This window comes from Fusarium musae, chromosome 9 (assembly GCF_019915245.1).
Source record: "Fusarium musae strain F31 chromosome 9, whole genome shotgun sequence".
Lineage (NCBI taxonomy): Eukaryota > Fungi > Ascomycota > Sordariomycetes > Hypocreales > Nectriaceae > Fusarium > Fusarium musae.
Genome location: NC_058395.1, coordinates 2099200 through 2120058, shown reverse-complemented (window position 1 = coordinate 2120058; position 20859 = coordinate 2099200). Strand labels below are relative to the sequence as shown.

The 20859-nt window shown below is 49.3% G+C and overlaps 6 protein-coding genes across 6 annotated transcripts; 5 read left to right on the top strand and 1 right to left on the bottom strand.

Annotated features, from left to right (window-relative positions):
- Positions 1 to 1149: 1149 nt before the first annotated feature.
- On the top strand, positions 1150 to 2796 carry J7337_011908 (uncharacterized protein; the record flags this gene model as incomplete). The annotated part of the gene is made up of 2 exons (XM_044829441.1): positions 1150 to 1288; positions 1343 to 2796. The coding sequence occupies 2 exons, from the start codon at positions 1150 to 1152 to the stop codon at positions 2794 to 2796; spliced, it is 1593 nt and encodes a 530-aa protein (XP_044676116.1).
- A 182-nt stretch (positions 2797 to 2978) lies between these two features.
- On the bottom strand, positions 2979 to 4224 carry J7337_011907 (uncharacterized protein; the record flags this gene model as incomplete). The annotated part of the gene is made up of 4 exons (XM_044829440.1): positions 2979 to 3430; positions 3483 to 3572; positions 3720 to 4099; positions 4190 to 4224. 4 exons carry the CDS (start codon positions 4222 to 4224, stop codon positions 2979 to 2981), a joined length of 957 nt encoding a protein of 318 aa, XP_044676115.1.
- A 649-nt stretch (positions 4225 to 4873) lies between these two features.
- J7337_011906 (uncharacterized protein) lies at positions 4874 to 5395 on the top strand (the record flags this gene model as incomplete). Its single annotated transcript, XM_044829439.1, has 3 exons — positions 4874 to 5029; positions 5091 to 5243; positions 5297 to 5395. 3 exons carry the CDS (start codon positions 4874 to 4876, stop codon positions 5393 to 5395), a joined length of 408 nt encoding a protein of 135 aa, XP_044676114.1.
- A 1415-nt stretch (positions 5396 to 6810) lies between these two features.
- J7337_011905 (uncharacterized protein) lies at positions 6811 to 7628 on the top strand (the record flags this gene model as incomplete). The annotated part of the gene is made up of 2 exons (XM_044829438.1): positions 6811 to 6981; positions 7032 to 7628. 2 exons carry the CDS (start codon positions 6811 to 6813, stop codon positions 7626 to 7628), a joined length of 768 nt encoding a protein of 255 aa, XP_044676113.1.
- An 885-nt stretch (positions 7629 to 8513) lies between these two features.
- On the top strand, positions 8514 to 10216 carry J7337_011904 (uncharacterized protein; the record flags this gene model as incomplete). Its single annotated transcript, XM_044829437.1, has 3 exons — positions 8514 to 8738; positions 8785 to 8887; positions 8946 to 10216. The coding sequence occupies 3 exons, from the start codon at positions 8514 to 8516 to the stop codon at positions 10214 to 10216; spliced, it is 1599 nt and encodes a 532-aa protein (XP_044676112.1).
- Positions 10217 to 11801: 1585 nt separating this feature from the next.
- Positions 11802 to 19718, top strand: J7337_011903 (uncharacterized protein; the record flags this gene model as incomplete). Its single annotated transcript, XM_044829436.1, has 3 exons — positions 11802 to 15944; positions 16042 to 17702; positions 17753 to 19718. The coding sequence occupies 3 exons, from the start codon at positions 11802 to 11804 to the stop codon at positions 19716 to 19718; spliced, it is 7770 nt and encodes a 2589-aa protein (XP_044676111.1).
- Between the last annotated feature and the right edge of the window lie 1141 nt (positions 19719 to 20859).

Below are 20859 nucleotides of genomic sequence, written 5' to 3'. Positions count from 1 at the left end.
GCCAGCCTTCTCTTGAACGATTTCTATCATGGAAAAGAAACTTATAGTTAACCTTCAGCCTAAAATAGATTGTTTAAAACAGTAAAAACTCTATAAAAGAGCAAAACTTGTGACTTGTTCAACATGAATTAGCAAACAACATACGTAGGGTAGCCAGTTGGATACTGGAAAGTAGGGATTAAAACCACTCAGGGGTCTCGGGTTAAGACTAAGAACTATTTGAGAAAAAGAGATAAATTAACAAACTCGAGACGTAGACCATATGCAATCATTTGCATGTACGTATTTATCAGAAAGACTTAATGCCAGTGGCATTTTTTGTAATCCTGGGCCCCGAAGACTTTGTCCATCCCTGCTGCAAACGAAAGATCAACAGCGGAGTGTCATAGCGGCGAGCCGAAGAACTTTTGATATTTCTCGTATAGTATCCGTAAACAGAGTATAAATAATAACCTCTCGTCTATCAGTATCTATCGTGATTATCTTTGGCTATCATAAAGTTAATTATAGAACTTAGCTACGAGCCGTCCCAGCAAACTCTATGTCACCAAAGGGAGAGAGATATGCTATACGGTTCAACTAGTGGATATCCAGCATTGAACTAGCGAGTCAAGATAAAGACTAACATAACATTGCCTTACAATAGTTCCTAGCATTCCAGTCAAAGCGTAGATCATCAGGTCGAGGCGACCTTCCAGAACTTCCTAGTGGAGTTCGGCATTGCCTTGCCGACATCTAAAATTAGTCCTACGGTCTAGCCTTGGCGGGTAAATTGCAAATTTGAGGAGATCTGCATTGAAATCAAGCCAACACCATTGGTCAATTAGTTTACGAGCCCTGGAAATTTTGGGGGCACTCCACTTGGGTGGGCTCGTTCAGACTCGTTCAGGCTCGTATCTCCCGCTGTCTCGGTCTGGGTCCTAGTCATGCGGAATGCCCGACGGACATTCTAGGCTGAATTTATGCATAGGTTTTACACTATTGGGGAGTCAGGTTCTCGTATTCTCTAATTCTGCTCCATAAGTGAAACATCGTCTGCTGGGTTATTGTGCTTGGACTCTTGGTAGAAATGTAGTATAACATGGCGAGAGACACCGTGCCATTCGTTTTGTAGCACAAATACATTCGTTCAATTCATTTCCGTCCGTCATGAAAGGCTCAACTACTCTCGCTATTGCGCTCGTTCAATTTAGTGCTGCTTCGCAGCTTGTGTGGCCCTCAAAATGGGATGAGGTTGAAGATCTCCTATATGTGCAAGGAGGATACAACAAGAGAGGTTTCGCTGATGGTAAGAAACCCACTATTCATTCCATCGTCCCGAGTCAATACTGACAATCCCTAGCGCTAAGAACTTGCACGTTCGGAAGCAATAATCCTGGACAACAAAACACGGCCGAATGGCTCCGAACAGCCTTCCACGATGTCATCACACACGATGCCAAAGCAGGAACAGGTGGCCTGGATGCTTCGATCTACTGGGAGTCTTCTCGACCTGAGAACCCAGGCCTGGCCTTCAACAACACCTTCAGCTTTTTCCATGGCTTCTACAACCCGCGCGCCAGCGCTTCTGACCTTACAGCCCTCGGCACAGTGCTTGCCGTCGGAGCTTGCGAGGGTCCTAACATTCCTTTCCGTGCTGGCCGAGTCGATGCCTTCAAGGCTGGTCCATCGGGTGTCCCTGAGCCTTCGACCAACTTGAAGGATACCTTCTCTGCCTTCACCAAGGCCGGCTTCACTAAGGAGGACATGACTGCTATGGTTGCTTGCGGTCATGCTATCGGCGGCGTGCACAGCGTTGACTTCCCCGAGATCGTCGAGATCAAGGCTGACCCCAACAACGATACTTCCGTGCCCTTCCAGAAGGACATCTCTTCTTTCCATAACGGCATTGTCACCGAGTACTTGGCCGGCACGTCCAAGAACCCTCTGGTTGCTGCAAAGAACGCGACCTTCCATTCTGATAAGAGAATCTTCGATAACGACAAGGCTACCATGAAGAAGCTTGCGACCAAGGCTGGGTTCAAAAGCATGTGTGCTGATATCCTCACCCGCATGATCGATACCGTCCCCAAGAGTGTGCAGCTCACCCCCGTCCTCGAGGCTTACGATATTCGCCCTTACATCACCGAATTGTCTCTTAACAGTAAGGGAAAGATTCATTGGACGGGCTCAGTCAGAGTCAAAATCACGAACAACATTCGTAGCAACGATGACCTCGCTATCAACCTCATCTACACTGGTCGAGACGGCAAGAAGGTCACTGTACCTACGCAGCAGGTGACTTTCCAGGGTGGTACTTCTAACGGTGCCGGTGAGCTCTTTGCGAACTTCGAGTACGATGCCACCATTGACGCCAAGAATGGTATCACCAAGTTCTGGATCCAGGAGGTCAAGCCCTCCACCAAGACGACCGTCACCCACGATAACCAGAAGACCGGCGGCTACAAGGTCGATGACACTGTCCTCTACCAGCTTCAGCAGTCCTGCGCCGTGCTCGAGACGCTCCCCAATGCACCTCTCGTCGTCACAGCCATGGTTCGCGACGCCCGTGCCAAGGACCCCTTGACCCTCCGCGTCGCCCACAAGAAACCCGTCAAGGGTTCTATTGTTCCCAAGTTCCAGACTGAGATCGTCAACTTCAAGGCTACCGGTAAGAAGTCCGCCGGCTTTACTGGGTTCCAGGCGAAGACCAAGTACGAGGAGCAGAACACCTACTTTGACATCGTCTTGGGTGGTAAGCCTGCTTCGGGTGTTGAGTTCCTTTCTACTCAGGGTATGCCTGATAAGTGTTCATAAGCGTATCATGTAATCTTTAGACATAGACTTGCATTTGGGTTTAGCATAGCGAATCGAAACTTTCATAATGGACTGAATCAATTACTTGCACTTGGCGTTCTCCCCGTACACAATTGAAGGTAACCATCCTTTACCTTCCAACATAGTGAAAGAAATAACAGAGTCATCAGGCTGTGACTGATCTATAAACGCGCTCGTGAGGAGAAATAGCCTTGCTTTTGGACCAAAGAAATCACATCGTCTGCGATGCCCCATGATAGCTCAAGACCTCTACCACCAATACCATACGCATGAACAACGACACCTGGTTTGAGATGTTCCAGTTCCAGGCGAAGGCCGCCTTCACGCGCTGGCCGACGACCAACGATGTCCCTGACAACATCGAAGCGATCGGACTCCTTGCTGTTTACAGATACAGGACCTTCGCTGTTGAAAGGGAACCACTTTGCTGCATTGGACAAGAGAGTCTGTCTTGTCTCAGCTGAAGGATAGGGGTTCCAATTGTTGGGCTCTTTGGTGCCTCCAATGATAGTGCCGCCTTCTGAGGGTCGAGGGATAGCGAATGACCAAGACCCATCCGAGTTCTGGCGTGTTATTGTCTTGAAAATTGGATTCCTCACAAGACATGTCTGGCCTGAAACACGTCAGTGATAGAATCGCCGTCGCTCCAGTTTCTTGTCACCTACCACGGATGGGGAATACTTTCGGATCGCCGAAGCCCATGCCCGAGCAGTTGATCACAACAGACACAGAAACTTCAATCGAGAAAACCTCTTCTAGAGATGCAAGTGTGTATTGCCTTACACGACCTCCTCTGTTCTGAAATCTGCGCTGCAAGAATGAAGCATATAGAGGGCTGTTGAGAGAATATGTCCGATAACGAAAACCCAGTCGCAGGGAGTCACCTATAGCACTCAACTCACTGCTACTTAATAACTCAAAGCTCGATTCGAGGTGAGCATAGACCGATTTTGATACATCCTTAGTGGCATCGACATATTCAGGCGCTGGATTTTCGAAAAACTCTTCTCCTGGCATGAATTCAACACCAGCGGCGAGTTTGTCTTTCTCAGACCAACTGTCAAGAGTATCATATGTCTTCTTCGCCCATACCGCTTCTTGGAGTAGCTGGGGAGTGTTCCCTGGGCATGGTCGATAATGTGCGCCGGCCCATGGTGTAGCGTAGTTGATGGACGTCTCGTTGGGGAAGTCTCGTGCGACAATGACGATAGACGGTGGGCTTTGTTGTGTAAGAGTTTGTTCTTGGATGCGAAGGGCCGTGGATAGTCCTATGACACCAGCGCTATAGGTTGCAGTTAGTCGTTGTTCTCAGCGGATTGATTGTTGAAGAGGAAAGCAATAGCTTCCAAGTCTAGCACACTATTCGACGCACCCAACGATAACAATAGTTTCACCTTGATGAGACATTCTGGACGAGCAGAAATAGAAAATTGTTGGAGTAAGTACACGAAGTTATTTGGTTTAGGATGGAATACTTGGAAGACGAGCTAGTGAGTGCTCTTATAGGAAGAGAAAATTGTTGCAGGCTTATTCTCTCAGGTCGGGAGAAGCCGGTAGTATACCTCGCTCGTATAAGGCGTCTTATCAGCATTTCCAGGGTTCATATCATGGTTCTCAGTATATATTACATGTTCTGTCAGATTTCCACTGCATTGCCATCAATTGCCGAAGCCATTTCAAGGACGCCACTTGGTAGTCAAAACGAGTGCATCTGGAGCGATGGAGGGAGGTGTCCGTCGAGACTTGATTGGGCATTGACTTGCATTAGTCTCACGGAGATCCACCTCCATTCTTCTTTGACGGTGGAGACTGCGGAGAGGTCTATCACGGATTCATCCAGGCTTCTCGTTGGGGAGATGCAATCAAGTTGACTTTTCAGTATGCTCTCTATAAAAATGCCCCCCTGAGCTCTCTTTGAGCATCGGAGACTCTCTTACCTAGTAGATTATAAGTAACTATCTCCCTCTTGGATCGACCCGACCTTCAAACTGATACTGTCCCATCTTAGATAACCGTGTTCAAGCTCTACACCTTTTGACTCTTACGCCATTTCATCATGTCTCTCCGAACCGGTGTTCTGACTACTGACGCACCTGCCCCCAGTCCCCATCTCTCTCAGGCAATTATCCATAATGGAACAGTCTACTGCTCAGGCTCGCTCGGTATGGATCCCCAGACTCGACAACTGGCTGAGGGGCCCTACCATCAAACCGTATGTCCCCTTTGTATCCCCCGAAATAAGAGCGCATTATGTGCCCTAACACTCAGTATAGGCGGGTGCACTCAAGAACCTCGACGCTATTCTTAACAAAGCGGGAACAAGCCTTCACAATGCTTTAAAAGTCACCATCTTTATATTGGACATGGACCACTATGCTGAGGTCAACAAAGCATATCTCGAGTTTTTCACTTCAGATCCCAAGCCAGTAAGTTACATCCTTGCCTCGAAAGTCGACATAGTGCTGATAATGACCCTCAGAGTCGAACATGCGTCGCTGTTGCTCAGCTTCCCCTAAAGGGCGCTCATGTGGAGATGGAAGCTATCGCTGCTATTCCTGAGAAGTCTAGCAAGCTTTGATAATCCCAGTTTTGCTTATTTAACAAATTAATATAATATTGATTACATTTATCTTTTGACACCTGGTTAATGTAATGATAAAAAATGCGAGACTTCTTTGACAAGCCATGATAGGTTACTTCAGTAAATTTATAAGCTGAATATAGAACTACAAGAGTCAAGACGTGAAACAAGCGATGTCCTCGTGCAATACTGGAGAAGGAGTGCGTCAGTGTTTTCGAGGCGTGGTCAGACCCTGTGATAACAATTGACCATAAATTATCTTTAGTCTTCTCCGATTCCTGACCCCGCTCGCCGATGGCGGTTCAGCAACTGACCCTGTGGTCGGAGACGTATCCGCGAAGCTTGCCTGGAGCATTGATAAGAGCAGCGATCTAGAATAGTCAACGTTAACTGTAGCCATTGAATCCACTTCGGCAGGAAACTCTCGGAACGGAGATACACTGATCGACTTCACTTTGTCTAGACTTCTCAGCACATCAAAGCGCCCGTTGCAGCTATAAGATAGTGGGAATCCTACTAGTCAGCCACAACGTCTAACGTTAGGTGCCGGATGGAGGTACACCTCCGTTGAATCACTAGCATTGCACCACTCTTCATGGAAAGCCTCACGGCCTCGCTTCGCGATATGGCCAATAGCGTTTCACGAATTCGAAGACTTACCAGAGTCGATGCGAGATACCCCACGATTCATGGCCCCGGTCCGGGGCCCCATACCTAGAGTATTATCTCGACCCGTTGTTGGTAAGCTTTCTCGAGCAAGAAAGATATAAAGTAGACCCTTGGCCTCCAGGAAAACAACCAATGTACTCAAACACATTCTCAATATCTTTCCATCATCAAGCCTTCAGCAACATGTCCACCAAGCTCTCAGAAGCGAACTTTGTCGCTGGTGATGGCAAAATTGGACTCTTTGGAAAAGGATCTTGGGTTGACTGGCACTAATTACAGTACTGCTTTGTCAATTCTGAATAATGGGTCAGTCAACTGTCGGTTACGGGAGACATAAAATAACGGGAGAGACAGATACATGCTCATGCAGATTCCGAGCAACATGATTCTAACCCGCGTCCGACCTTCGATTTATATACCATCTATGGTCTGTCGTATCGTCTGCCACCGCTGCCTGTAATTCATTCAACCATCTGATTGTCGTTCGCTTTTTCCTCGGCATATGCGAGGCACCTTTCTTCCCGGGCATCTTCTTCCTACTATCCTGCTGGTATACCAAGAAAGAGTTGGCACTCCGTTATGCAGTTCTGTATTCCGGGCTTGTGCTTGCAACTGCAGTGTCTGGCCTATTGGCTGCAGGTATCTTTGCAGGCTTGGGAGGTGTAGCTGGACTTGAGGGATGGCGATGGCTGTTCATCCTCGAAGGTGCTGCTACATTTCTGCTGGGCCTAGTCGCATTTGTGATGCTTCCCGATTTCCCTGCTACAAAGAGTCAGAATTGGCTATTTACCGCGGAGGAGAAAGAGGAGACTGTCACTCGTATGGCCAGAGATGCTGTGTCTGAGGAGGAACATGGCCAATCTGTGTTGCATGGCTTGAGACTTGCCGTCACTGATGTCAAAGTATGGGCTTTTGTAAGTGCTCTGAATCCCCATGTTTGCGAAAGCATCTGACCATGGCCCAGGCTCTTTTGCCCCTGTCTAACCAGTCTGCCTACGGGTTCAACTACTTCTACCCTGCCATCGTACGAGGCTTCAACTTGGGTAGCCGGACAATAACTCTTGTCTGCACCGCACCACCGTATCTCCTGGGAGCCTTCATTTCATACTTCATCGTTTGGCACAGTGATCGCAAAGCAGAGAGAGGGTGGCACATAAGCGTTGCGATCCTCTTCGCAATAGTCGGGTTTATTATCAGTGCTGCGACTATCAATATCCCCGCTCGTTATGCTGCATCGTTCTTGTACATCTGCGGCTGCTTTGGAGCAAACGCGGCTTTGTACAGCTGGGCTGCGTCTTCACTTTGTCAGACACCGACGAAGAAGGCTTGTGCAACGGCTATCATCAATGTCACCGGTCAGCTTGGAACCATCTGGAGCCCTTACTTCTTCGACTCGGATGATGAGCCAAGGTATACTAGGGCGGTGATTCTTCTTTTGGCCTTTGCTGTATTGGAAATCTGCGTTTGCTTCTTGTTGAAGTTTATTCTTCGAAGGGCTAATAAGAAGATTATTGCTGAGTATGAAGGAACCGGAGAAATCCCGACACTATTCACTCTTTAGTCTTGTCTAATGTGCTCAAGCGAGATATATCTTAGATCAGATATACAGACAGTATCCAATTCGTGTTCAACGGACAGTGTTTTGATATATGATTCTTGATCCATGCATAGATTTATGATAATTTGCGGTATAGACTTGCCTTAGACTGAAATATTACCATATTGGGGAATATTTGACTTGTCGGATCGCGTGCGGCACCATTTTCCAATGTCGCGGAGCCGCAGGAATAGAGTTCACTAGCAGTGCAAGCAAAGTGGATTTTGCAAGTCGGCTTGTGCCCGAAGCTGCAAACACTCTTACATGAACCATCCAAACAGGTTCGAGATTACAATCAATGATTTGATAGAAACAGGGTAAGCTTGATAATTGGGATGCCAGTACCGGATTGCGATGGGCTGGCATAGGTATATGGGTAGAACTAGGTAAAGTTAGGTGAAATCCATGTCTGCCTTTCGTCCCATCTAGATTCACTCTCACAGCGGACATCGGCCATGACTCCTACTGTGGCGTTCCCTATTGAGTTAAAATTGCGGCTTTGCGGCATCTAATGCGGCGCATCGTGAAACTTCCAGCCGCTCGGATTCGAATCCTTGACATATCAAACAGGCAATCGACCTATCGCTACACAATAACCTCAGCACGCAATCGTTCCCCACGTTGTCGCAACAAAGGTCAGCGTAACAATCAAGTGCAAATCATCACGAAAAGGGCGATTCGTGAGTCAGTGTAATCAATTTAGAAGTATGGAGTCGATCTGATGTGATTTGATAGTGGTCTCATATCTGATAATCGTCCAAGATAAAGCGAAGCAATTCCCGCATGTAGATCACTCGGCTGTATCCGCTCTTCATTCCAATTCTTTATCTTTGCATCTGTAGATTTGATATGGGTGTCACAGAAGATTCAAAGGACCTTTCTAGGGTTCAAAGCCGGGAGAAAGAGGGAGAGACTGCTATTGTTTCTGAGAAGTATGCTGATGTTACGCTTCGCCTCGTTGAGGAGCACGGTGATCAGTTTGGACCTCTGACTCCCGAGAAGGAGAAGAAGCTGCGAAGAAAACTCTACTGGCACGTGATGGGACTCTTGTCAGCGATCAATTTGCTTCTATTCGTATGTTCGCCAGCATCTGTTGCCATGGATTTACTGACATCTACAGATTGACAAATCAACTCTCGGATATGCTGCTATTCTCGGCCTTTTCGAGGAAACGGGTATCAACAAAGCACAATACAACAATCTGGGAACATTCTTCTATGTCGGTATGTTTCAGCCACTCTATCACCTCTTCAAGCCAGAACCTTTCTCATGCTATCTTAGGATACCTTGCTGCACAATGGCCTGGCCACTATCTCATGCAGCGGCTCCCCTTTGGTAAATTCGTTGCTGGATTAGTCTTCATGTGGGGAGCTACTATCCTTCTTCACTGCGTTGCAACCAAATACGCAGGCCTTGTCGTTCTTCGAATCGCTCTCGGTGCTACAGAATCAGTAGTCGTGCCAGCAATGGAGATGACAATCGGCATGTTCTTCAACCGCCACGAACAATCATTCCTTCAGCCTTTCCTCTGGGTCACAGCAGCTTTGGCACCAGTCTGCGCTGCTTTCATCTCCTACGGTCTTCTCTGGAGTCATAGCGCAGTTCTCCCCTGGAAGCTTTTTATGATTGTTACTGGAGGCCTTTCTGTTGTGTTGTCTGTGTTTGTTTGGTTCTTCTACCCAAGCAACCCCGCTGAGGCCAGGTTCTTGACGCTGGAAGAAAAGGTTCACTCCATCAAGAGGGTGCACGAGTCGAGTCAGAGTTCCATCGAACAGAAGCAGTTCAAGAAGGCTCAATTTCAGGAAACACTTCGGGATCCAGTTTCGTGGCTGTTTTCTCTCCAGGCTTTTACCCTTATGATGTCCAACAACTTAACATACGGTCAACAGAATCTCATCACCACAGCTCTCGGTGTCGATGCTCTGGGTTCAACCCTTGTTGCGGCAGCTGGAGGTGGCTTTGGAGTCGCGGTTTGTCTTGCTGGAACCTTTGCACTAAAGTGGTGGCCTTCCAATCTCGCTCTTCACGGCCTTGTCTGGTGTATACCTGCTGTTGCCGGTGGTATTGGAATGGTCGCCATCAACTGGAACGAGAAACTCGGAATGCTTGCATGCCTCCTCCTCGCAGGCCATACCTATGGAAACACTTACATCATAGCCCTAGGCTGGGCAACATCGAGTGCTGCTGGCTACACCAAGAAGCTTACCCGCAACGTCATGTTCATGGTTGGCTATAGTGTTGCAAACTTGATTTCACCGCAAATATGGGTTCCCAAGGATGCACCCAGGTATTATGGTGCTTGGATCTCAATGATTCTTATCAGCTGGGTGGGAACTCCGGCGATTTTGTTCGTCATTCAGTTCCTTCTTAAGAAGAGGAATAAGGAGCGTATGGAGTGGGCGGCTAGCTTGAGTGAAGAGGAGAGGCTCGCACATGAGTTTGGCGAGGTTGAGCAGTTGGATGAGAATGGTCAGATTGTTCGAAGAAAGGTCGAGATTGCTCTGTTGGACCTCACGGACTTGGAGAACAAGTTCTACATCTATCCTATCTAGGGTAGTGGGATCAAGTCTAGTTACGGTCATGCCTAGGTCCATTTTAGCATAGAAAGAGTTGCCTCCGATCGCGGACCTGTTTGGTCTCACAAAAGAATCTATTGATAATTGAGATTTACCAGGTTCAGGTTTTTACTAAACACTATTTGCTGGAGTTTGCACATAAGAGTTTCGACTGCCTAGCAGGAAAGGGTCTGGAACATTCACTCTAGATCGATAAAGACTACGCGGCCTTGGAAGAAAAAGTCGAGATCTATCGGCAACAACCTCGGCTAACTCAAAGTGAAGCAATCTTCTCTCACAGGAAAGTAACTAAAAAAAGGCGAAGAGGCGCACATGACTGACTCAAGCTGAATCCAAGTCAGGGGTATCCGCTGCACTAGATCTAAGACTCCCGTCCCACTCGCATGGAAACACCGATAAGCGCAGTGTTCGGTCCACGTGTCGCTTCTGTCAGAATCATTAGCTCGTGGCGGTGGCGGTCGCGAATGGTGAGACTATTCCTGATATAAGCTTTCTACCCGCCGACTAGCTTCAGAATCGACTTTAGAACACTCAGATTGGGAAATCGTTTCGGGGCCTTCTCCGTTCGTGGCTGGGAAATTCGATAGTGAATCTGCTTCATGGCCTACCCCTGTAATTTTGAAAATGACGATGGGCTGACGTGGTGCTGGCCTCGAACTCTATGAATCGTGATGGGATTGTGAGATCGGGATCGTGACACTTTGAGTTTGCGGAGAGTTTGCTGGCAATTTGACCACTCTCGAACTATAAATCATTAAACTCAGATTTCAGCTGATGTTTATGAAACACTGTTTAAACTCAGACATAAAAAAGGGGTTCGGCCGTTGGGAACCTTATTGTGACATCGTCCTCGTCCCACTAGAAAAACCATCTTGGCAACGGTCCAAACTCCCGGCAGCCTGGTTACTCTAGCACGTCGTCACTAATACCCTCTCATTGGTCTCTAGTCCAGGCCCAGACCTACCGTTCAGCTGACAGACGAGATGAAATCTAGGGTCGTCCCACTACACGCTGCCTCTATTCCCAAACGGGTATATTTCACCGTCTCCAAATGATTCTTCCGGCGCTATCTTCCGTCACGGCCGAGTCCCCTGGACTGAATCGAACATTTCATTCGACCGGTTTGCATCTTTTGTTGTCTAGCCTTTGGACGAAATCGATAGTTTCTTAAATGCCATGTTCAGCTGCTTGTAGGCCGGCACTATCCTCATGGTGTCGTAAGACTCTAGACTAGGAGCCATAATAAACTGGTCAAAGAGCCTACTAAGCTCATCATAAGCCATCCCAAACTCTTCTAAATATTTCTGTCACTCGGTATGAAGGCTTTGCCTTGCCAAGACTACTTAGTCTGACGGGCGAGCCGAGTACTTCTAGACTGGGCGAAACTCATAGCATTTTTCGTAACCGAGAAGCTGGTGGCCTCTGGGGCTGGTATCAGATAAGAGACGGGATGTTATATCAGTGAATGTAGCCCCTGTAGAATACAAGGTCTGACCACGTACTTTTGTCCCTCCCCCGCGTCCGCAACCTTTCGTGCTGTTGCGTTGAATCACGGCTCAACATGGCCAAATTGTCTGCCTGGCTACTGCTCCCGCTCGTCTGTGGGAGCAGTCTTGCAAAAGAAGGTTCTGTTGTCCCTGCTTTCGTTGATTCTTCCTCCAGCCATTCCACTCGTTTTGCTTCCCTTCATGACACTCCTTTGAACGGCGCTGTTCCCGTTGCCCCCGGCGGTTCTTCGTCGTCCACTCCCCGAGTCAATCCGCTTGTTAAGAGGTCGTCGGCATGCAAGCCAAGACAGCCCCAGGGTGGTATTGGTGTTGGAGCTCCGATCTTGACTGCGAGTGGAACCTCCTCTACCACGGCTCCCTACGAGACATCCTCTGGGACATCTGATGCATCTAAGCCAGAGACTACCTCTACCATTGGAAGTGTCTCGTTGTCTGAGACTTCATCAACCATTGAGGTTACACTCACTTCTGGCACCTCATCAGGACTTGCTTCAGAGACATCGGTAACTTCTGCCGACGGCGACAACCACTCTTCATCAACTGAAGTGGCAGCACATGATGCTTCAACATCTTCACTATCCGATGCCGATACAGCTTCGACAGATGCAATTGGCGCCAAGTCAGCCACAGTCGCTTCCGACAGCACGACTACCGGCCTGACGACTGTGAACCCAACTACCACCGATACTGTTTCAGCCTCATCAGTTGATCCAAGTGCTGCTTCCCACACGACTACTGGCTCTGCCTCGATTTCATCTCTAGAGCCAAGCGCTGGCTCAGGTTTTACAAGTGGCTCTGTCACCAGAAACGTTGATACAACCCTGGCCACTTCAATCGATTCAAGCGCAACTTCGGACATCGCTCCTGGAACCACCACAACAGGCGAGACCTCAGTCTCTGACAATGTCGCATCGTCTTCTGAATCAGGCGCTGGCTCAGATACGACTTCTGGCTCTGCCACCAGCGACGCCTCTACTACCTTGACCGATTCATTTGAGTCGAGCGCCACCTTGACCTCTGAGACGAGCGAGACTCTCACATCGTCTGGAACTCAAACTTCCGAGGCATCACACTCTTTGACCACCGAATTTCCTTCTTCTTTCACTTCTTCACAACAAACATCAGAGAGCGTGGTTTCAACAACAACTGACTCGCCTCTAGTACTCACGGTTGCCGCTGACGGAAGCGGCGACTACACTGCCATTAACGATGCTATCAAGGCAGCCCAGACAAGTGGTTACCCAACTGTGACTGTTCTTGCAGGCACTTACACCGAAAACGTCGTTATCCAGGCTACACCCACCGTCACCATCGTCGGTGAGGTCTCCAACAAGCGCGATGTATCCTCTCCTCCCCTAGTTGTCATCGACAACGGTGGAAAGGCCAACCCTCCAAACGCCAACCCTGCACTGTCTTTCTCAACGGCGAGTGCTGCTGGTATCACGTGGAAGAACATCAAGTTCTCCAATAGTCAGGCTGGAGGTTCAGGTGGTGCTGTCTTCCTTAGGGGCAGCAAGAATGCCTTCTACAACTGTCAGTTCTATGCTGCCGGTATCGCTGCCATCACTGGCTCTTATGCCTCTGCCATCGTCGCCAACTCGTACATTGAGGCCGCTGACAAGGTCCTCTACAACTATCCTTCACTCTACCTATACGGAACCACGGTCACAGCTACCAACAGCAACGGTATCATTGTCTACAACAAGGGCGCTCTCTCTGGAAGCACGCTCTACAACTCGACTGTCGTCTTCGATACCTGTGATATCAGCCAGAAGAGTGGATCAACCAATACCCGTGTCTTCCTTGCCGCGGGCAACGGTGATGGCTCCGTCGCTGTCTTCCGTGATACGAGCATTGGAAGCTTTGTCGCTGCTACTGGTGTCTATGTCGATGCAAAGACTCAGTCTAAGCTGAACAGCTATATCGAGTTCGGCACTACTGGAGATGGTAGCTACTCCAACCATGTGGCTGATCGCTCGAATTATGTGACTCTGGTCACAGACCCCAAGGACCTTTCTCCTTACGAGATCTCCGCCCTTTTCAAGAGTGCCTACTATAGCGTCGCGGTTTCTTCCCTCGATTGGATTGATCAGGGTGTTTTGAGTGCTATTCAGGCCAGCAACGCCAAGGACTTCAAGCAGGATGTTGAGACTACTACTTCGGCTGCCCATACGACTTCGGATTCTTCCTCTGCGACGTCCGAATCAGCAACTACTACCTCCGATTCGAAGAAGACTACTTCTGAGTCGCTGACAAAAGCCGCTGATCCTGCGACAACTACCTCTGATGCCCTGTCCAAGGCCATATCTGCAACAAGCACCACAGAGGAATCTACTTCCGCCGCACCTACAACATCATCTTGCTCGCTGCCTTCTTCTGTTCCCAGCACAGCTCTCGTCGTCGGTCCCAAGAGCAACCCTTGTGCTTCTTACGATACTGTCGCTTCCGCAGTCGCAGCCCTTCCTGCTGATGACACCACCCAATACGTCTACATTCTTGCTGGAACCTACCAAGGACAAGTCTCAGTCGTCCGTGTTGGTGCTACTGTCTTCCGTGGTGAGACAACTGACGGTTCTTCGCCTAAGAATAACAAGGTCACCATCACTGCCAGAAACGCTGTCTTGTCAAGCAGTGGTGGTTCATTGGGTACTGCGACATTCTCTGCCAGCAAGTACGAAGCCAAGCTTGTGTCTTTCTACAACATCAACTTTGAGAACTCTTTCGATCCCACGACCAACAACATCGCTCTCGCTGTGTATGCCAAAGGAACAAAGGTTGCCTTCTATGGCTGCGATATTGACTCGTCTCAGGGAACTCTGTACCTAGACTACGGCAATTTTTTCTTCAGTCACTCAAAGATCTCAGGAACCACTGATTTCATCTGGGGACAAGGCGCTGGTTATATCTATAACTCTCTCATTGTTTCTCGGGGATCTACCACTGGACAATCTATCGCCGCCTACAAATACCAGGGCCAATACGGCGGCTCAAGGCTCGTGTGCGACCTCTGCGCCGTCGTCCCTGAGTCAAGCTCTGTTCCTGAGGGAAGCACATATCTTGGCCGTGATTACAACACCAACTCCAACGTCGCTTTTGTCAACTCGTTCCTCGATGGGCATATCGCAGGCGCTGGATGGAAGATTGCTTCTCCCAGCACTTTCACCGGTAGCTTCACTGAGGGTAACAACACTGGTCCTGGCTGGGACTCTTCTGCTCGTGTGTCTGCTGCAACAATAGCCAGCGATACTTCTTCTTTCAGCGCTGCCGGTATCTTGGGTAGCGATTCTTGGATTGATAAGGCTGCCATTGCACCCTTCCAGGGATGGCCTGACTCTGTGTACGGCAAAGATGCTACCACCACAACCACTTCAGCTGCGACTACAGCTTCTAGCACTACAAGTGCTACTGCTGTCGGTGCTACCTTGACTGTTGCTCCCTCTCCCACTGGAAATGAGTACGAGACTGTTGCCTCTGCCCTCGCTGCCATTCCCGACGACGGTGACGACTACACCATCTTCGTCAAGGCCGGTTCATACAACGAGCAGCTTACTCTCACTCGCTCTAGCGGTCATGTTACTATTCGTGGTGAGACAAGCTTCGAAAATGATTTCACACAGAACGAGGTCCTCATCTGGTTCAAGCTGGGCTACTCGACTGGTGCATCCCGCAACGAAGAGACTCCCGTTCTCTTCTGGAAGACCACTTCAGCCTCTTCTGGTCTCTCGCTGTACAATCTCAACTTCACCAACACTTATCCTCAGACGAGCGACACGGCTGCTCTCGCTGCTGACTTCTTTGGAAACATGGCGGCGTATGGATGTGCTTTCGACGGCTTCCAGGATACCCTTCTTGTCAACCAGGGTATTCAGGTCTTCTCCAACTCATATATCGCTGGCTCCGTGGATTTTATCTGGGGTTACAGCAAGGCTTTCTTCCATGGGTGCTATATTGCGTCCAACACCGCCAATGCCTACATCACCGCCAACAACCGCAAGAGCTCTTCTTGGGCTGGCGGCTTCGTGTTCGATAAGTGCAAGGTCACATATACTGATAGTTACGGATCTAATTTCGGAACAACGTCGCTCGGCCGGCCTTGGTCTCAGTATGCCCTTGTGGTTTACATGAATTCATTCCTCGACAAGCACATTTCTCCACAGGGTTGGGCCACCTGGTCTTCAAGCAACCCCCAGACATCGGTAAGTAAGAGTTTAGAGCAGCTTAGAGGACTTTAGGGGACTTTAGGGGATACTCTTCTAAATTTACCATACGGCTTGCTAACAATATCCTTTCCAGAACGTGCTTTTCGGAGAGTTCAACAACACTGGCCCCGGCAACTGGACTTCGTCTAGAGCCAGCTTCGCCACAAAGCTCACCGAGTCACAGGCTGCTGCATACTCCCTTGGTTCGTTCATTGGAAGTACCAGCTGGCTTGACATGAAGGCATACAACCTTGCCCCTAGCTACTCCATCGATGGCTCTGACGTAGCCACCGATCCTGAGACCGACACCTGGCCAGTCCATCCTTCTGATGGTACCACCCCTCCCAATGGTGCTGTCACTGTCTCTGTTGGCGGAGAAAAATCAGGCTCTTACTCCACTCTCACCGATGCTCTGAACAGTCTCCCCAAGGACTCGACTCCTCAGACCATCTTCATCTATGCCGGAACATATGAGGAGCAGGTGCCTGCTATCAACCGACCGGGACCTGTCACCATTATTGGTTACACTGAGAGCGACCCTGGAAAGACCTACGCTAGCAACCAGGTTACCATCACTCAAGCCAAGGGTCTCTCGGTTGCTGGTACTATCCCCGCCGGTCGCAGCAACGCAGATACAGCTACTATCGCGACAGCCAGCACCAAGATCGCTTTCTACAACGTCAAGTTCGTCAATTCTGACAACTTGGATGGAGCGACACCCAGCTATGTCACTCTCGCTGCCAGTATCTACGGAAACGACATCGGCTTCTATGGCTGCTCCTTCATTGGCTGGCAGGACACTCTTCTTAACGGCGCGACAAATGGTTACCAATACTACGAAAGCTCGTACATAGAAGGAGCGATTGATTTCATCTGGGGATACAGCAAAGCCTACTTCAAGGGCTGTACTCTGGCTGCCAAGCGTGCAAAGTCAGCCATCACAGCACAGAGCCGTAGCAGCGCGAGCGCGATCGGAGGTTACATCTTTGACCAGTGTCTTTTCACTGAAGCTGCTTCAGCTACTGTGGATCTCCAGGGACAGGTCTATCTTGGCCGACCTTACAGCGCATACGCTCTCGTGGTCATCAAGAACAGTTACTTGGATAGCATCATTCAGCCAGCTGGTTGGAAGATCTGGTCTACAACCGACCCTCGCACTGATCATATCACTTTTGCTGAGTACAACAACGAGGGTCCCGGAAGCTGGGAGCAGAACACGGCAGCCCGAGAGGCCTTTGGCTTTGCTACACTTCTGACATCGGATACCTACTCTCTCGAGTCTGTCATGGACAGCACTGACTGGATTGACATGACCTACTGGGACACCATTACAACGCCTCAGCCTAGCACTGTCACACCCACTCCGGTTCCCACTGGTCCCTACAGTGGAAAGACTCCTCCTGCTGGTGCTTACATTGTCTCCAAGGACCCTATCGATGGAGTCACGACTTATGACACTATCCAGGCTGCCATCGATGCTCTGCCCCTTTCCACCAAGGTCACCCCCACTGTCTTCATCTATCCCGGCACATACAAGGAGCAGATCGTCCTCAGCCGACCTGGAACCACATTCTTCATCGGTTACTCTGAGTCTCCTGAGGATAACTCCAAGAACCAAGTCACTATCACCTACGACAAGGGTATTGACACACAGGCTGAAGCATCCAACTCTGACTCGGCTACCTTTTACGCCACTGGTAACTACTTCCAGGCTGTCAACATCAACTTTGCTAACACCTTCGGCACTACCGCCAAGTAAGTCTCAATCACCCATAGGAACTCGACATACACTAACAGACATACAGCTACGCCAGTCTTGGTTTCGCAGTCAAGAGCAGCAAGTTCGCCTCGCTCTATGGCTGCCAAGTCTATGGTAACCAGGATGCTCTGCTCATTAACGGTAATCTTTTCGCATACAACTCTTTATTCACAGGAAACATCGATATGATTTGGGGATCTGGAGCTGGATACTTCCTCAAGTCTACCATTGCTCCCAACAGAGATGGCATCGCCTTGACTGCGAACAAGAAGGGTACCAACACTGGACCTTCTTGGGGCTTTGTTTTCGATCAGTGCACAGTCTCTCCTGCTGGTGGCGCTTCTTACTCCAATATCTACCTCGGTCGACCTTGGGATCAATATGCTCGCGTTGCCTACATCGAGTCTGAGTTGGATTCTTGTATCGCTGCTGCAGGTTGGCAAGCTTGGACCAAGGCTGATCCCCGAACAGCCAATGTCATCTTTGGAGAGTTCGACAACTCTGGTCCTGGATCTTCCACTAGCCAGCGTGCTTCTTTCGCCAAGCAGCTCTCTGGCGAGGACGTTGCACAGTTTGAGTTGGGCACTTTCTTCACTTCTACGGCCTGGATCAACATGACCCTCGTTGACGCGACACCTTTTGATGCGGGCATTGCTGCTACTCAGACCTACAGCTCCACAACTGTTTACACCACCCAAACTGTGACAACATCTCAGACAGCTTTGGTCACCACCACCGGAGCCGATGTGATTGTTACAGAGAAGTCTACTTCTACTCTTGATGTTGGAACCACTATCACACCTGATCCTACCACCAAGACCAACACTGAGAAAAGCACAACCACTCAGACTCAGCAGATCACTCAAGGCGACAGCGTTATTACAGTCAAGTCGACTGACGTTGTGGATGTTGGCATGACTGTCACTCCTGCTGACGTTACCAAGACTTCTACCAACGTGGTTGCCGCGACTGTCACTTCTTGGATCACAACTTCTGCCAAGGCTGTCACTACGACCGTATCTACTACTGCAGTCACAGTTACTCCCAAGTCAGTGACTCAGAAAGAGACCGAGTTTACAACGGACTTTGCTACCAGGACCTCAAGCCCTAAGGCTGTCACAGTCAAGAGCACCACTACTACCACTGTTGGCACTGGCGGTACTACTACCACTTCCCTGAAGGCCACCACGGTTGTGTCTACTGTTGTCACGACTTCAGTCAAGACTGTCTCTAAGACCACAACACTCAAGTGTATCCCAACCCAGGACAAGCGTGATCTCGGCGCCGCAGCAGTTCTCAAGCCCAGAGCTGCTGTTGTCTTTGGTAACCCTTCATTCGATCTCTCTTCTGGTCTGACCCGCCGTGATCTGGACCTTGGCTCCATCAACCTTGAGGCTCGTGCCGAGGCTCTCCGAACAGTCACTGTCACTGTGGTCTCAACCTACACCACCAACGTCAAGACCTCTACCGCCACTGTCCCCGGCAGCACAACTACAACAGAGTTGATCACCACCAAGACAGTTGGAAAGACAAGCACCTTGAAGCCCGTGACTGTCGTGGAGGTGTCTACATCTGTCGCCACGCGTTTCGCCACTGTTACCATTCCAGGATCAACTTCTACAACCACAGAGGTCATCACCAAGGAGTCAGGCAAGACTACTACTCTCAAGGCTGCTACCACTACAGTCGTCGTCGACGCCACATCTGTCGTGACCGAGAAGAAGACCACCACTCTCCCCGCAGGCACAGTGACAGTCTACAAGACTCTCACTCAGACTCTGGCCGCAGGAACTGTCAAGGTTACTTCGACCAACACCGTCAAGAAGACTTCCACTGTCACCCTGGACCAGCAGACTGTCACAAGCTGGGCTACGGTGAAGACCACCCTGCAGCCTTCCAGCACGGTCACGGAGCGAAGCACCGTGTCCAAGGTTACCACTTCCGTGGTCAAGTCGACACAGACGAACTGGGCTACCAAGACGAGCAAGGGCGCTGCTGCTTGCACCAACTAAGCTGGGTATTTAATTCATTCTAGTGCATTCGTGCGACATAATTAGTCAATTTAGCCATAATACATACTGTAATTTTGCCCATGTTGTGTCTAATCTCTCTGCATGCCCTCTCGTTTTCGCTTCGTGACTCAGTGCCATGCGATACCCATGCCGTGGACCTGGAGATCACTTGCAGATCTCAAGCTTTGCCTGAGCGCAAGTGACTGTGCACAAGCTTCGATCGCGAATCGCGGCTGTAAAATAATTGCCATGTTGTGCCTATCAACACTGCAGCCATTCATTACCTCTCCCCGAGTATCGATGTTTGCACCGGCAAAAGTGGAACACTCGACGCTGATATCACCACCATAAATTGGAGATTCAAGGTGTGATTTGGGGGTAGTCAGTCAGAATTGGAGACGTCGCTTATGGAAATCCCACATTCCGTCGTTATCGGCGTTACTAACTCAAACTCTCCGGTTAAATGCAGTCATGATCTGTTAGCGCCAGGCGCATATTTTAACTCTCGGGAGTTTACCCTCACCTGGAAATACTTGAGGATAAAGGATCTGAAGCCTGTTGGCCGTTTGCCCTGTAGAAAAGGGCACAGTTAAGATTAGAAACCCTTGTGTTACAGAAGCAAATTACCCGGATACCATAGAATCAGCCACTACGATAATTCTGCAGAAAAAAGACAAACGCCATACTTAAAATGATCGACACCGGAATGATCCTCCGACAGCATGGATAAAACCAACATGTGTTACGAAAACAGCGTCATGCAGTGAGATGCTGGCGCAATACGACCCTACGGATAACTGTGTGAGCTGAAAAGATGAAAACACACATGAAATACGAATAAAATTGTCTCTGTCGTGCCTCGGTAGAGTTGTTTATCGTTCAAGTTAAGCTTATGATATGTGGAGATGCAGCCGGTCGATCATCAAAAGGAATGAGAACAATTCACATGGAAATACGCGTACCCAACTGATCAAGTTAGGGCCAGAACCTGCGACGTGTCTTGCATGATTATCCAAAATCTTACTTCACATTTACCTTACGGATAAGGCGGCATCATTCCTGAGACTGGGGTCGGCAGATCTTCATCTGTGAATATCCCTGCTGCCCGTGCAGGCCTAGACTGAGCAAAAGATCCCCTGCG